This window comes from Clinocottus analis, unplaced genomic scaffold, assembly GCF_023055335.1.
Source record: "Clinocottus analis isolate CAN_PGR_092001 unplaced genomic scaffold, fCliAna1.0.p SCAF_13, whole genome shotgun sequence".
NCBI classification, from domain to species: Eukaryota; Metazoa; Chordata; class Actinopteri; order Perciformes; family Cottidae; genus Clinocottus; species Clinocottus analis.
The window spans coordinates 14588750-14605000 of NW_027175854.1; the positions used below are offsets into that span (position 1 = coordinate 14588750).

The 16251-nt window shown below is 41.1% G+C and overlaps 4 protein-coding genes across 4 annotated transcripts in view; 3 read left to right on the forward strand and 1 right to left on the reverse strand.

Moving 5' to 3' along the window:
- The first annotated feature begins 1734 nt into the window (after window positions 1–1734).
- LOC137783434 (peptidyl-prolyl cis-trans isomerase F, mitochondrial-like) lies at window positions 1735–4177 on the forward strand. Its single transcript, XM_068573364.1, has 5 exons — window positions 1735–1856; window positions 2601–2631; window positions 3052–3140; window positions 3231–3403; window positions 3747–4177. Exons 1-5 carry the CDS (start codon window positions 1788–1790, stop codon window positions 3880–3882), a joined length of 498 nt encoding a protein of 165 aa, XP_068429465.1. The 5' UTR covers window positions 1735–1787; the 3' UTR covers window positions 3883–4177.
- A 2234-nt stretch (window positions 4178–6411) lies between these two features.
- Window positions 6412–8317, forward strand: LOC137783435 (peptidyl-prolyl cis-trans isomerase A-like). The gene is made up of 5 exons (XM_068573365.1): window positions 6412–6554; window positions 6687–6717; window positions 7574–7662; window positions 7758–7930; window positions 8018–8317. Exons 1-5 carry the CDS (start codon window positions 6486–6488, stop codon window positions 8148–8150), a joined length of 495 nt encoding a protein of 164 aa, XP_068429466.1. The 5' UTR covers window positions 6412–6485; the 3' UTR covers window positions 8151–8317.
- Window positions 8318–8553: 236 nt separating this feature from the next.
- On the reverse strand, window positions 8554–14134 carry LOC137783500 (dual specificity protein phosphatase 26). The gene is made up of 4 exons (XM_068573486.1): window positions 13971–14134; window positions 13433–13619; window positions 12399–12610; window positions 8554–12005 (listed from the first exon to the last, which is right to left on the reverse strand). The coding sequence occupies exons 2-4, from the start codon at window positions 13612–13614 to the stop codon at window positions 11794–11796; spliced, it is 606 nt and encodes a 201-aa protein (XP_068429587.1). The 5' UTR covers window positions 13615–13619; window positions 13971–14134; the 3' UTR covers window positions 8554–11793.
- Window positions 13511–16251, forward strand: part of ddx56 (DEAD (Asp-Glu-Ala-Asp) box helicase 56) — an 8031-nt gene continuing 5290 nt past the window's right edge. The window contains exons 1-5 of the mRNA XM_068573485.1: window positions 13511–14186; window positions 14661–14827; window positions 15489–15650; window positions 15739–15893; window positions 16143–16251. The exon at window positions 16143–16251 is cut by the window's right edge and continues 62 nt beyond it. Of these exons, the coding sequence (XP_068429586.1) occupies window positions 14771–14827; window positions 15489–15650; window positions 15739–15893; window positions 16143–16251 (483 nt within the window). The 5' untranslated portion in view covers window positions 13511–14186; window positions 14661–14770. The remainder of the gene's footprint in view (window positions 14187–14660; window positions 14828–15488; window positions 15651–15738; window positions 15894–16142) is intronic.

Below are 16251 nucleotides of genomic sequence, written 5' to 3' on the forward strand. Positions count from 1 at the left end.
TCAGAGCGGTGGGTCGTGTGTCGCCAGCGGGACGCGGGTTTGTATAATCAGCTGTTTTCATTAGAGAACGTGTGTGTATCAGATAAACTGTTAATCATGGTAACGTTAATGTCATTTAGTTGATCATGAGTCACCGTATACATCCTGTATGTTAGAATAAAAAGTATAAAGCAATTGTAAAGCGGCCGCGCTGCCTGAGACGTTTGTAAAGATGGCGTTCGTTTTGTTTTATGAACTATTTCATCAACAAGGCAACAAAGAAACAATGCTCTGCCGAACGAGCAACACGATGACGTTATTGTTATCATTATTATAATATTTAGAAAATTACGGACTATTTAACTGCAAATTTACTAGAAAAAAAGGAAGAAAAAACATTTTTTTTAATATGTAAACTATTCCACATATTTTGTAACTCATTGTAATTGCCATTATTTTCTATTTATTTTTTAATCATAATCGTCATTGTACCTTTGTCTTCTCCTGAATCTCAGAATTAAAAATCACTTTATTTGACAACAATACAGTTTTGTTCTGGAGCTCCTGGTGTTCATTCAGTATATTTAATAAGTATTTATGTTGAAGTTTGTCACATAAAATGATTCTTTATACGACTTTGAGCTTCTGGTTCTTCACTGTTTCCCGTTTCTGCTTCTGACAGGAAGTTCATCTTTTTGCTGCAAAACATTCACTGCTTCACTTAAGAAACTGAATCTCTAAACTTCTTACACATTGTTGAACTAAAACACATTTGTAATTTTACGGCAGGACAAGTACTTTAGAGACGTAAAGTACAGAATACTCACAAGGAAATACATGTGAATATATTCTAATTAAATGTATGAATTACAATACATATTTTTTAAAATAATAGATGATTACCAGTGTAATGAAGTGCTTGTTATTGTTTAAATTAATTATTATAGAATTAGAGGTTTTTTTTACATTGTATTTACTTACAGTATACATACAGTGAGTAAATTACTTTTACACATTTGTGACACATATTTAAGATAAAATGAGATATAACTTTATTAATCCAGAAGGAAATTATTGTTCCAGTTTCATTAAACAACATAAGAAACACTAAAAATAAATAGCAACAATTGAATAACAATTACTGTAAAGTAAAATAAAGAAACTGACACATTGCAAAATAGAATAGCATTAAATTATAATTAAAACAGATATAAAGAAAATAATAGAGGTTTTCCAGGCACGTCCAACTGGGAAGAGGCCCAGGACACGCTGGAGGGATGACGTCTCCCGGCTGGCTGAACGCCTCGAGGTCCCCAGAACGAGCTGGAAAATGTTGCGTGTGAGAGGGAAGCCTGGGTCGGTCTGCTGGGTGTGCTGCCACCGCGACCCGAGGCCGGATAAGCGGCGGAAAATGGATGGATGGATAGAAAAAATATAAGAAAATACAGTTTAAGATTGAGAGAATTGTCAATGTTGAACAAGTAATATTGCAAAAATATGTAATATTTCAATTGAAGTTTAATTTTACACAATGTTGTAAATGTTTGTTATTATTATTGTAAGTTAGCCCCGCCCCCCTCCGGCTCCACCCGGTGGATTTATTTAATTTTTTTTGCCGTCTCCCTACGTCACTCGTGTCCTGCTTCCTATTGGTCCATCCTGCAGCCGCGCAGACAGCACGCGCCTGTGATTGGCTGTCGCTGGCCTCCGCGTCACCGGCGCGTTAGGCCCCGCCCCCCGCCTACATAAATACAAACCCAGAATAGATCGCGTGCGCACCTCCATCCCGAGCCGTCGCGTGCATCAACATGGGAAACCCCAAAGTCTTCTTCGACATCAGCATCGATGGAGCGAGCGCGGGCCGCGTCATCATGGAGGTACAGATAAATATACATATATACACACACACACACACACACACACACACACACGCACACACACACACACACACACACACACACATATATATATATATATATATATATATATATATATATATATATATATATATGTATGTGTGTATATATATATATATACATGTATATGTTTCTATATATATACATACATATATATATATATATATATATATATATATATATATATATATATATATACATACATATATATATATATATATATATATATATATATATATATATATATATATATATATATATATATGAGTTTTATAAGCTGTGATGAATCATTAATGACATCCTGATGGAAACGCCCATCAGCAGCAGCTGGAGAATTAATAACAGTGTATATGTGGTGCAGTTATAACCTCTGATGCATTCGTAACCTGCTCTTCATGTGTCTTCACAGATGAGCACAATGATTAAAGGTCAATTAATTAATTAGTCAAAGCAAAATGCAAAATAAATAAAAAACTATCTTCTCGTATATTAAATTGTTCTTTTCATTACTTCACAATGTTCACTGTTTTCTCATATTTGTGACGTTAATTGATACCGAAAATAAAGTTGCAGCCCTAAAGATTTTTTTTAACCTTAAATCCTGTTGAAAGAAGCCTCTTTGCCTTTTTTGTTGCTGCTGCTGCGTGCAGGCTTCTGTGTTTTCATCTTAATCTTCTGCTGTTTCTTCTTCTGTGGTGTTTGCAGCTCCGGGCCGATGTGGTCCCAAAGACTGCTGGTACGTGAGATTTATTTCCCCTCCCACCTGAAATCAACCGACACTTTGTTCTGCTTGTGTCGAGGCTGTGGATGAGACGGGATGATAAGTACTACTGCTCGTGTCCATGTGTATTTATCATAGTTTGCATGGGATTTGGTGGAATTATCTGTGTAAGCTTTGGACATCATCGTCTCAAAGGGTACAAACTACTAAAGTTCAGGTGCACCCGAGATGCAAAACGACTACGAAGAAAATCAAAATGACCCTAAAGTGACTTAAAGAAGCTACAGAGACTCAAAACAACCACAAAGAGACTTCAAACGACATAAATAAAGATTATCGATGCAAAAAACAATCATCTGTAATAGAACCGTCAGCTGTCCAGCGGCAGTAATAATCCCGGTGATCTTTAATACACTTAATGTCTTTACTTTACAGAGAACTTCCGTGCTTTGTGCACCGGAGAGAAGGGATTCGGCTACAAGGGCTCCACGTTTCATCGCCTCATCCCCAAGTTCATGTGCCAGGTGAGCTTCTGCTCGTCTTCAACGGTTTCAGATTGTAGGTTTTTAAATTGCTGTTATATATAAATATATATTTATATCTTTCCCTCTCAGGGTGGAGACTTCACCAAGGGCGACGGGACTGGAGGAAAATCCATCTACGGGGAGAAGTTTGCGGACGAGAACTTCCAGCTGAAGCACACAGGTCTGGGAACGCTGTCCATGGCCAACGCCGGGCCCAACACCAACGGGTCCCAGTTCTTCATCTGCACCGACAAAACCGACTGGTGAGCTCCACCCTGGACCCTCAGGGCCTCGAACCAGCGGGAGTTTGGTCCCTAATCTATTCTAATCTAACCCAATCTATCCTAACCTAACCTAATCTAATTTTACTCACCAAACATAACTAACTTAACTAATATAACTAATATAACCTAATATGGTCTAACTCACCTAACCTAATCTACCTAACCTAACTAACATAACTCACCTAACCCAACTAATCTAACCTAATGTGATCTAACTCACCTAACCCACCTAACTAACTAAATCTAACTAATCTAATTTTACCTAATGTAATTGATTCTAACTGAACTAACCTAATCTAATCTAACCTAATCTCCTTTGCAGGCTAGACAAGAAGCATGTGGTGTTCGGCAACGTCGTGGAGGGCACTGACGTCGTCAAGGCGATGGAGAAGCAAGGCACCAAGAGCGGCTCCCCGAAGGTCAAGGTCGTCATCACCGACAGCGGCGAGCTGAAATAATCTGAAGCAGTTTTCTCCTCTAGAACATTTTGTACCTTCCAGTCTGTTCTTTAGGAGCACATTTCTGAATAAAACGATGCTGAAGGTGTAAAGAAAACGACTTGAACGCTTCCTTTCAGTTTGTTATTAATCAACAGATTGTTTGTTTGTTTGTTTGTTTGATTCCATGAAGAAATCACAACATTATCATTTAATTCATTCCAGTTAGAACAAAACCAGTGAAAGTCACTGTTTTCCTGAAGATCCAAAGGGTTAATTTACCCGTACTAAAGTCTGATTATCTCCTCAACCTTAAGGCCTATTTAAATTATATATATATATATATATATATATATATATATATATATATATATATATATATATATATATATATATATATATATATATATAGTAAAACAATAATCATTAAAAGTTTGATTTTCTTATCGTAACTATATTTGCTATACAGTCGTCCCCCGCTATAACGCGGTTCACCTTTCACAGACTCGCTGTTCGCAGATTATTTTTTTTTTCATTTTTTCTTTCACAGCGTACAGTATGAACGCGCATTGCGTTCTGCGTCCTCATCAAGCTGAGGGACTGTCCTGTACACCTTGTCAATCAGGACAGAATACGTCCGGATAAAAAGTCAGCGCAGCGGCTCCCGGACAAAGAGGCGTGGTCAGAGGACCTCGTAGATTGAATATTAAAATTAAATTTGTTAAACATGTTCGGGCTTATTTTTTAAATTAGTGAAACTTTGAAATGTGCGAAAATGTTAATGCCTGTCTGAGAAAAGTGTATAAAAATGTGTGGTTAGGGGTTTTACGGCCTTAAAACATGTATAATAATGGTAAAAAGATAAATAAATAAAGCTCACTACTTCTCGGATTTTGTCTATCGCGGGTTGTTTTTGCAACGTATCCCCCGCGATAAACGAGGGACCACTGTATATTAATTTAAAATATATAACATAGCTCTATATATTAAGAGTATCTGTGCGACGTTTGGCTTTGATTGAGTGACGTTAAGTATTTCTAATAATCATTAACAATAAGATTTCGTCTTTTATTATTGCAGTTGACACCTTTGACCACTAGAGGTCATCACACCTCATACCTTTGTGTTTTTCAGTTTTTCAGTGGTGGTTCTGGTGATTTCATCTTTTATTACCGGGAATACAACAACAACAACAACAACAACAACAACAGTATTCTTGTATCAACACATTGTATGTGCAGCTGCTGATGAAACATTTAACAGTCTTTGTTGTCAGTGTTGCAGTCGACACATTTCACCACTAGAGGTCGCTATAGACGGCGGCGACTCGGGGGCAAAACTAGAGAGCGGTCTCTTGGACAAGAGGCTGACATTTCTTCTGTTGAGGAACGGTTTGTTTACATGTCACAACGTGTCACAACACACACATGTTCATTATGAAATAAGCGTGACATATTTGCAAAAGTAAAACGGCCAATATTCAAAATCTGCACTATTTGTTTTCTCAGCTTTAAAAATCTCAGAAGTGAATCATGAACTAATATTCAGACAGACCATTCTGCAGGCATGTGCTTTTGTGATTGACAGTTTCTCCTCGCTCTCCGAAAAGGTTTTATCTGATTTTGTTTTTATGTTCCATCTTTAGTCTGTAGTGTTGTAGTGTAAAGGTATTTTATCGGGCTAAACTCCCACAACAACCACTAAGACACATAAACACCAAGAGACTCAAAACAACCACAAAGAGACTCAAAACAACCACAAGAGACTCAAAACAACCACAAGAGACTCAAAACAACCACAAATAGACTCAAAACAACCACAAGAGACTCAAAACAACCACAAAGAGACTCAAAACAACCACAAGAGACTCAAAACAACCACAAATAGACTCAAAACAACCACAAAGAGACTCAAAACAACCACACGAGACTCAAAACAACCACTAAGAGACTTAAAACAACCACCAAAGGACTCAAAACAACCACAAGAGACTCAAAACAACCACAAGGAGGCCAGTCACGGTGAGATTCATTTCATAGTTTACAATCATATCGACACAATGAGGTATTTACGTTGAACGCATTTCTTTCTGCTGTTACTGAGCTGAGTTTTAAAGTTAGTTCATAACACTCTTCAGGAGGGAAAGAACCAAGACTCTTTTTTTTATTTCCAAGCTTTTTGAAGCATGCACAGCTCTGAGTTTGAAGCACGTGTGTTTTCCCGCTTGCACACACATTTCAACACGAGGGAAGCGACCCAGCAGCTGCTTCGTTCCCCCGCTGAGCCTCGCCCGCGTGTTTCTGCTGAACAAGTTGGTACTCGTGTTTTTTTTAAATTGCAGTTTTTCCTGATGAAACCCGCCAGGTGTGGTCGTCACTGAGTCTCCAGTGTCACGTTACCGCCCACGGCTCCTCACATATAACCCCCGCCCCATCTCCGTTCCCATTGGTCCGCTCTTGAGACCTCGAAGGAGGGCCTTGTTTGTGATTGGCTGTCAGCAGCTTTTATATCACTGGTCGCCCACAGACTCACATAAATAAAGACCAGAATAGAAATCTCAGGCTGTTGCTCATTCCACTGTCTTTCCCCCTCTCAGTAACCGCACCACACGCGCGTCTGCAAGCATGGCAAACCCTAAAGTTTTCTTTGACATCACTTTTGATGAAAAAGCGCAAGGCAGGATCGAGATGGAGGTAGGATACACATCTGACTAGTCACCTATTAATTATCACGTTACTTTATTCATGGTTTGAACTCTCTTGAATTCTAATGTGTTGAACCATCGGGGTGATTTGCACTGAAGGCTGTTTGTCTGTGTTTTGCAGCTCTTCGTAGACGTAGTGCCAAAGACTGCAGGTATGTGAGCCGCGACCTTAAAAGGAGGAAGTATTGCTGCATTGCAGCCTGGGCTTCTTCCTCACACCTACAACGCGTTTATGATTGGCTGAAAGCCCTCACCTGAGCGGTTAGTCAGACGAAGGGGTGAGGCCGTGCAGGTGAAGGTGTGGGAGCCTGAATAACCGGTCGCAGAGCCAAATGTGACCATATACAGGCACACAAGGAGCGCTGCTCTCCCACTGCTATGACTAATGCAAAGCAGGAAGTAAGGAGACTAAAAATAACTCTTGAAATGTATATACATTAGATGTATACTGGTTAATTAAACTAGCACACAATCTTCATGATACTCCCAACAAGAAACTGCATACTTGTTCCATGCTTCCTTTGTGCAGACAGTATAGTTTAGACTCTAAACTATACTGTCTGCACAAACGAGGCTCAACACCATTCTGCTGTTTTATGCAGTTTGTGAACCAAGCTTGACCACAAATGAATGCAAAAGAACCAGAAATGTATTCCAATGACTGCAAAGAGACTCAAAACTGCTGCAAAGAGACTCAAAACTGCTGCAAAGAGACTCAAAACTGCTGCAAAGAGACTCAAAACTGCTGCAAAGAGACTCAAAACTGCTGCAGAGACTCAAAACTGCTGCAAAGAGACTCAAAACAACTTCAAAGGGAGTCAACAACTTCAAAGACATGCAACATGGTCACAAAGAAATCCAAAACTGTGACAAATCACTAGAAGGAGAATTAACATGCTGCGTTTCTTTACTCCTGCAAAGCAATAAAAAAAATAATTCTTTCTAGTGGCCACGTCAACCTATCAATTTATTGTACTAGTTTAATGACAGTGTCTTTTTGTTTTACAGAGAACTTCCGTGCTTTGTGCACCGGAGAGAAGGGTTTCGGCTACAAGGGCAGCTGCTTCCACCGAATCATCCCTGCGTTCATGTGCCAGGTGAAGTGACGGGTTCAACCCGGGTTCATCGATTGGTAAAAATAAATGCTTGAGTGACCTTATTTATTTTAATTTTTATAATTTCCCCTTTTCAGGGCGGAGACTTCACCAGGGGCAACGGAACCGGAGGCAAATCGATCTACGGGGAGAAGTTCGCCGACGAGAACTTCAAGCTGAAGCACACGGGAGCGGGGGTACTGTCCATGGCCAACTCCGGGCCCAACACAAACGGGTCCCAGTTCTTCATCTGCACCGCCAAAACCGACTGGTGAGCTCCACTCTGGACCCGCTTTGTGGCGACCTTCTCGATTTGTAAAACCCTGACTCCTTTCATAATGTTTGTCTCCTTCTGTAGGCTGGACGGGAAGCACGTGGTGTTTGGCAAAGTGGTGAAGGGCATAGAAGTCGTGGAGGAAATGGAAAAGCAGGGTTCAGAGAACGGCAAGCCCAATAAGCTGGTCAAAATCGCCGACTGTGGTGTGCTATAGATGTGCGTTGCTGCTTTATCATCCACGTCCCATTTTCATCTTAGAGACTGTGTACATCTACAGCATCAGTAAGAGAACACTTCATTTTGTACCCTTTTTTTTAAAACCTGATCTTTGAGGACCACGCGACGATGCTGAATAAAACCACTTGAAAGTTTCCTTCGTGCTCTTCCGTCTCATTGAGTACCTGATGTTCTGAGTTCATATGGCTTTATTGGTTTATCGCAACGTTAGAATGTGATGAATGCCAGTGGGATCAAAACTAGTGACTGTTTATGAGGTGACTCATATTTAGAGCTATTTATTTACCACTATAGGTCATATAAATATGTATCTGGATGCAATACAAAATGTAGTACAAAAGCTCAGATTTTTTTGAGTTTTTATTGATCAAGTACACAATTTATCAAAACCAAGGTATCAATGCTCAGCGTTATTTTCAATAGAAACAAACACGGCTTTTTAAGGCATCAACATCTTCTTTGACAGTGAACCTCAAAGAGAGTGATACAAAGACGTCCAATAGAAAGGTCTCTGCGGGGAAACCGGACGACCAATCACGGCACAGCAAGTACAAAACACGCGGGTCCAGAAAATATGCACGGATAGTTCACCTGTTTGTATTCATTATACATGTTTCCTGTTTGTTTTTAACTCTGTCGAGAAAGAAAAGGCATTGATTTCTGATTTCCTGACACGAGATGTAACAACTGGAGCAGTTTTGTCAGCTCGATTCAGGACTCGTGCCTTCACATTTCAACACCAACTGTTATAGAAAAAAGTGCAGATTTAAAACATCCAGGACATGATGAACATTCCTCATGCGATACGAAGGGGGTCCGATGTAGCCCCCCCGGTGGCCGGCTACGGTGCAAAAACCACCGTGAATTTAACACATAAATTGCCCCCGAAACAAGCTTTCGAACGCCCTCAAAACCAAACACGAGACAATTGATACCTCTGTGCGGTAAAGAACGAAGGCGCTTAGCACACACTGGAAACGGTGGGAAACAGCTAGCCTAGCTCTCTCCAAAGTTTTAACAAAGTATCTACTGTGGATGCTGCATTTTTTTAGCATGCTATTATGGATGTAGCATCATTTGCGTCTTTCAGATCATTTCAAAATGTTTCTTGTGTTGAAACTAGTCGGCTGGAAACATAAAAAAGTCTGATTTTAGCCAACTTTATAGAAACTAGCATTAATGAACCTGCGAGTATAAATAAACGTGCCAGCATGAATACACCTGCATAAATAAACTTGCCAGCATGAATACACCTGCATAAATAATCTTGCTCGCATAAATAAACTTGCTAAAATGAATAAACCTGCTAGCATGAATAAATCTGCTTTTAGAATTGTGAATTTCTTCTGTCAAATAACCATTGTCTAAAACATGACTGTTGTTGTTGGTAAATGCAATAAACAAACTGTAAACATGTAAAAAAAATAAAAAAAAAGTGAAGCTAGCTGTTCCCCTCTGCTTCCAGTCTTTGTGCTAAGCTAAGCTAATCACCCCCTGCCTCAGCACCATTCTTAGTAATTAACTTCTCAGCAGGAAAGCAGATACGCTCTCGTCCTAAATCTTCAAACCAGACTTTTAAATCTTCAGACATCATCAGCTTCTTTTTATTTACATTCATGTTCTTCCCCTTCGCCGTAAAAACATCACAGACGAAGAGAACACGTCTGGTACTTGAGGTAATCCTTAAAAAAAACACGTAATTGAAGAGCTGGTTTGAGTTTCCGCGTCAGGTCTCCTGCTGTTTGTCACCGACGTTCAGGCAGGTTCTGAGCTTATTTTTGCAGCGGCACGTTTGTGGTTCGGTTCCCGCTGCACGACGACTCCAAATGCCTCGCGTGCGTATTTCACAATATCACGCATGAGCGAACAGTCGACAGGAAGTTGAAGCATATAACCAGACAGGAAGTGGCCTCGTGCCCTCGTCAGAGACTGGAGGTGGAGTCTACTCTAACAGCTTTGTCCTAAAGAGTTGATTTTATTTATGTTTTGAGGTTGTTTCATTAATTTGGCTAAAAGGAATTTGCTTGTACTCAAGTTCCAGAGGAAAATAAACAACATGACATAACTAAATAAAAAACAACAACTAAATGAATGAAACAATATAAATAAATGAAAAGAGAAATAAAAAAAGATAATTACATATATTGATGAATAAATAAATATGTAAGGAAAAATAAGGATGTATAAACAACAAATAAATAAGTATTAAGACAAATAAACTAATTAATTGATAGATAAATAAATAAATATATACCTTAATAAATAATTAGAAAGATGGATAAATAAAAACATAAGTAAATAAGGGGGATAAATAAACAAATGGATAAATAAATTAATAGATAAATAGATGAATGAATAGATAAATAAAAGAAGTATTTAGCAGTGTATCCCGGATTTATGGACGACTCTCACTGAATTTAATTAAAAAAAAAGTTTTAAAGCTTTTTTCCCCAAGATTTCAAAGCGGATTTGTGGCCATTTATAAACATGTGTTTCATGTCCGTGTTCAGGTTGGACTAAGCTATGACTCTTTATCTTCGTCCTGCTGGATTGTCTTTTTTACAGACATAACTAACTGTAACTCCTCCACCTCCACCTCGGCCTGGAGCACCAACCACCGTGCCAATGGACTCAACGTCTCCGGGTGAATTTCACACAAGATATCCGATTAAAAAAGCCAAGAAGGAGAGTGGATATTTGAAAAACATCAAACGTCAACAAAACACACGACGACAACACTGTGAAACAACGACCATCGGGCTACATACCTATGCTGGTTTAGACCCGAGCTACGAGCCCCACGACTAGAGAGCCGGTGTTCTGAGCTCTTAGTGACGCTTGCTATGTTCAAAAGTAAGTGGAGGGAAGACCTGAAAAGACTTAAACTACGGGGAAGAATTGCTGAGACGAGAGTCTCTGAATACATAAGACAGCTGAGAGCATAGAAAATAAACCACTGGGCCCTCAAACCCCCGACCCTGAGCCCCAGACGGGCTGATAGGAACCCTGCAGATAACCTGATTTTACTGGTAGCGCTAGCGGGGCCAGTGGCAAAGCTGCCATCTCCATTTCAAACCTCTTATTGGTTCTGTTGTTGAATCCTGAACACTGTCAATCACTTTAACTCCTTTATCTCTGCTGGATCTCTTCTTCCAGGATCATTTCCCTAATTTAAATACCTTTGAGGAGCCCTCGAGTTTTTTTAATTTCCTGAAACAAGAAAAGATGCACCAAAGGTGAGACTTCCTGTTTGGTCTCTGCAGCGTTTGTTCTTCTCTGTTGTGGCAGTAAAACATCAGGAATGCTCTGAAGTTTGATTAGAAAAGAGGCGAGCGGTTCCTCACCTACTGAGCATGTGACCTGTTATGGTCACAAGTCGTACGTAATAAACAGGTTTTATGAAATAAACAGGTTGTTTGTAATCAATAAAACTGACTTGACTTGAATGACTTGAAACATTTTGTCTAGAAGGGAATTCATGGAGAGTTCCAATCCAGCACTCGTGTTGTTTCAGAGGCTCAAATAGAAATAAACTACAACAGGACATTACTCAAGAAGATAATTAAAAAAAAACTTAAATAAATAAAAAAGTGTGTGTGTGTGTGTGTGTGGAGGCGTTCTCAGCTCTGCGGTGGCGTCCTGCGGCTCTCCCTGAGGATGCCGTCCAGGCCGTTGAGCTGGCGCAGGAAGCCCCGGTTGGGGATGACGCCCCGGTGGTCCTTCACGGTTCTAATGGCCTCCACCAGCGTGAGGTTCTGCCGGATCATCAGGTAGGCCAGAACCAGCGTGGCCGAGCGGCTCACGCCCACAGCGCAGTGGACCAGCACCTTGCCTGCAGCGGGACGGGACCTTAAACTGCTGTGGATGCTTTATGAAAAAACATGTTCTACCTACCTACCGACGAATCTACCTATCTATCAACTTAACTACCTATCTATCAACTTAACTACCTACTACCTACCAACCTAACTAACTACCTACCTACTACCTACACCTTACTACCAACTAACCTAACTACCTATCTACCTACCAACCTATCTACCTACCTACCGACTAATCTACTTATCTATCTATTTACATACCTACCTACTTACCAACCTACCTTTCTTTCTTTTTTTTCTTTAGTTCTGATACGATCTGTGACTCTGACCTGGGATCCGATCCTTTTCCAGTTTTCTGACCCGTTGCTCCACATGAGGTTCTGTATTTGTAGCTCTCCACTCACCTCCGCTCGTGAGCGCCTTGTGGATGAACTCGGCCGCCGGGTAGAAGTTGACGCTCATGTCGAAGGTCGGCGAGTCGTGAGCCTCGATGCCGTGGTAGGTGACGCTCATCCCGGCGTAGTTCTCGGCTCCGCCCCGCCACTTGCTCTGGGCACAGTTAAGGATGTGAGTGATGCCCAGTTTGGCCAGTTCACGACGGTCTGACGCAATATCTCTGCAGAGAAGAATAGGAGGAGGAAGAGCAGCTGGTATCAAATGGGTTGTCTCCATGTGTTAAAGCTGCATTCTCTCTCCTGACCACCAGGGGGCGACTCCTCTGGTTGTATAGAAGTCTATGCTTCATGTGTTGAAACTGCATTCTCTCTAGATGTAGATTTACTTTAAATTAAGCCAGAAAAAAAGTGTCTTTGCTCTCGTAAGATCATTCCTGTCCTGCAGGAATCTCTTTTCGCAGCTTTAAGCCCCGCCTACTCACTTAGTGATTAACATAACCAGTTTATTTGTCTTGTCTCATTTAGTTTCTTCTGACAGAACCTATCTGTGTGGCTTTCACTCTCATATGCTGCAGTAATTCATGCATTAATACAAAGAGTTGTGCATTAATACAACTCAACAATACAGACCCATGTTAATGAGCGGTTGACTTACTTGAATATTTCCATTTAATGCCATTTTATACTCATGGATTCCGATTAACACTAAATATACTAAATATTCAACATGTATTATATTATAATGTATTACAGATTAATCTATCATTTTGTATATATTAATAATTAAGAAGAGTTACATCTTTAGCTGCAACATTAAAGTGATGAACACATGAATGCATCAATAATAATATGTCATTCTGCACCATGAGTACTTTTACTATATAAGTAAGTTGTACTTGCAGCAGTACATCTACACTGTAGGTGTTCAGGTATGCAGGTCTACAGGTGTGTAGGTCTACGTGTGTGCAGGTATACAGGTGTGCAGGTTTACAGGTGTGCAGATGTGTAGGTCTACGTGTGTGTAGGTCTACAGGTGTACTCACTGGTCTCCGATGTAGAGCCGCGGCCACACCTCGTCCGCGTGGTTGCAGGCGGTCTTTCCGGTGCACAGCAGCCGCTCCAGCTCGGACACGGTCGGCGTCGGCGAGGCGCGCTGCTCGGAGTCCTTTCGGCTCGGAGACCTGGAGCTGCTCCTGGACCGCGAGAACCGGGACATGAACGCCATTTAGTCTGAGAGGAGAGAGAGGAGAAGACATGACAGCGAAGAGAGAGAGAGAGAGAGAGAGAGAGAGAGAGAGAGAGAGAGAGAGAGAGAGAGAGAGAGAGAGAGAGAGAGAGAGAGAAATAAAACCGAGCGATTCATCCGGTGAAACGTCAAGGCGATGAGCAATAACAGTCGGAGAAGCTGGAGGGGAATAAAACCGAATAAAGGGAATGATGCATCATTATGAGATCATGGTCGGGGTTATGTAACAGATGTATTATTAACCTGTGGCTTTGTTTGAGTGGATGCTCAGCTGCACTGAATCCTCTGAAATGGTAAATAAAGGCACGGATGTCCCTCCATGCTGGTTTCTTTACCTGTTTGTTGTTGTTGTTGTTTTTGTTGTTGTTGTTGTTGTGTTGCTGCGCGCCTCAGTGCTGCTGCTGCGCGGCCATGTTGACTCTGTGCTGCGGGAGGATGAGGAGATGCTGCGCGCCTCCAGCAACAGCAGCAGCAGACATCTTCTCAGCGCCTTCTCAACAAGTCCTCGTCCACGCGCACGTGACTCCACGGGACCAGAGGTTGAGAGCCACGTGCGTGCTTGTGTGTGCGTGTGCGCGCGCACGTGTGTGTATATATACAGTGTGTTGTTCTTGTGTTTTAGTTTTGCTGAACATTATCCTGGTTCTTTTTTTATATTTAATTGTTAAAAAGGGGCCATTGTGACGTTTTTATTGGTGGCGTTTTGTCGCCTTCTTGCGGTCAAATGAGGGACAGCAGTGAGAAAAATAAAAACAACCAACAGTATTCAGATCCCTTAGTGCAGCTAAAGTACTATTATATATCGTTTTACAGTGATAATACTGTAAAATAGTAGTGTGTTAAAAAAGTTTTTTTCCCATCATAATGGATTCAAAGTATCTAATGTAATTTCATTTAACTTGAATGTATTGCATTTATTTTAATTTATCTTAAGTATAGATACTATAACTTTATTTAATTTAACTTAAGTCCATTTCATTTCATTTAAAATAATGTTTTATTTTATTTTATTTATTTATTTTCAGACAAAAACATTGAACGGGCAACTGGAAAACACGGAGCTTGAGAGGAGAGCCATGAAGGCAACATGACGTAGTATTCCTGCGACGCACGTGTGAGCCAGTGAGACGCAGACATGGCGGCGGAACGGCTTCTCTTCCATGAAATGGGTTTAGACGACCGTCTTCTAAAGGTAACGTCCCGGTTGACAGGGTCGGTAAATGTTTAATAAGTTGTTGAAAAATTAAAACCGAAGAAAAATGTCGTAAACAACTCGTCTCATGTGTCGTCAACTAAAATACAGACGTGTCGTAAAACATACACGTGAAGCTACTTTACGATAAACAACCTTTTTTTTAAATTATTTTCATGGTGTAGATTTCATCATTATTTCATTTAAACCTTTAGTTTTACTCGACTACTAATTAAAGAAAATACGTGTGAAGTAAAAAGTACTATATTTACCTCCAAGATGGAGTACATTAACAAGTACTTTATTTACCTCTGAGGTGTAGTACAGTAAAAGTACCTCTGAGATGTAGCAAGTACAATAAAAAGTACTATATTTACCTCTTGAGGTGTAGTACAGTAGAAGTACAAAGGAGCGTAACATGGAAATACTAGTACACGTATATAAACGTTGTCTTATTACAGTATTTGACTAAATGTACTTGTTAACATTCTACGTACTTATGAATCATATTTCATGACAAAGTGTAAGATAATGTTTACTCCAAAGTATTTATACATGGAGAAGTTAAATTTAATTTATTTACTGTCCGTCTTTAAATTAATAAAAAAACAACTGCATTATTATTTGTGTATAAACATTGGCCTCTCTGGTCATGGTGCAGGCGGTTGCAGACCTGGGCTGGTCGCAGCCCACCCTGATCCAGGAGAAGGCGGTCCCGCTGGCCCTGGAGGGGAAAGACCTGCTGGCTCGAGCTCGCACCGGATCCGGGAAGACCGCGGCCTACGCGATCCCCGTCATCCAGCGCATCCTGGCCTCCAAGCAGGTGAGCGGGGCTCAAAAAACCACTAGTCGCAAATCCCGGTCCTCATCCTCCCCACCGCTCACTCTTAGTTTTGGTTGTTTGTCTTCAGACTGTTCGGGAGCAGGATGTCAGAGCTCTGGTTCTGGTTCCGACCAAAGAACTGGGCCAGCAGGTCCAGGCCATGATGAGGCAGCTAACGGCGTTCTGCTCCAGAGACGTTCGCGTGGCCGACATCACCGGGAAAGCTGACCTGTCTGCACAGAGGTCAGTCAATATAAATATAAATGAGCTGGTGAGGAGCTGGCTGGGAGCTAGCAGGGAGCTGTCGGGAGCTAGCAGGGAGATATTGGGGATCTGGTGGGGAGCTAGCAGCAGCGCTAGCTGGCTACAGCGGGGAGCTAGCAGTGACACCCACCGACGTTACTAGAGGCATTTACCCCGACTTTTACGATAAATTGATGTATATTTGTATACATTGATGTTGTGTGTAATGATGTTGGTGTGTTGGAACAGGCCCGTCCTGATGGAGAAGCCCGACGTGATTGTTGGGACGCCATCCCGCGTCCTCGCCCACCTCACCGCCCAGAACCTGGTGCTGAGCGCATCGCTGGAGATGCTGGTG

Bases quoted from the DNA above. Each gene is read 5' to 3' on its own strand.
- LOC137783434 (XM_068573364.1), top strand. From the start codon at position 1,788: ATGGGAAACCCCAAAGTCTTCTTCGACATCAGCATCGATGGAGCGAGC. The intron at 1,857-2,600 runs GTACAGATAAAT...TGGTGTTTGCAG, and splicing joins CGGGCCGCGTCATCATGGAG to CTCCGGGCCGATGTGGTCCC. The intron at 2,632-3,051 runs GTACGTGAGATT...TTTACTTTACAG, and splicing joins TGTGGTCCCAAAGACTGCTG to AGAACTTCCGTGCTTTGTGC.
- LOC137783500 (XM_068573486.1), bottom strand. From the start codon at position 13,614: ATGGCGTTCATGTCCCGGTTCTCGCGGTCCAGGAGCAGCTCCAGGTCT. The intron at 12,611-13,432 runs GTGAGTACACCT...TCTTCTCTGCAG, and splicing joins CGGCTCTACATCGGAGACCA to AGATATTGCGTCAGACCGTC. The intron at 12,006-12,398 runs GTGAGTGGAGAG...GTCCCGCTGCAG, and splicing joins CAAGGCGCTCACGAGCGGAG to GCAAGGTGCTGGTCCACTGC.
- LOC137783435 (XM_068573365.1), top strand. From the start codon at position 6,486: ATGGCAAACCCTAAAGTTTTCTTTGACATCACTTTTGATGAAAAAGCG. The intron at 6,555-6,686 runs GTAGGATACACA...TGTGTTTTGCAG, and splicing joins AAGGCAGGATCGAGATGGAG to CTCTTCGTAGACGTAGTGCC. The intron at 7,663-7,757 runs GTGAAGTGACGG...TCCCCTTTTCAG, and splicing joins TCCCTGCGTTCATGTGCCAG to GGCGGAGACTTCACCAGGGG.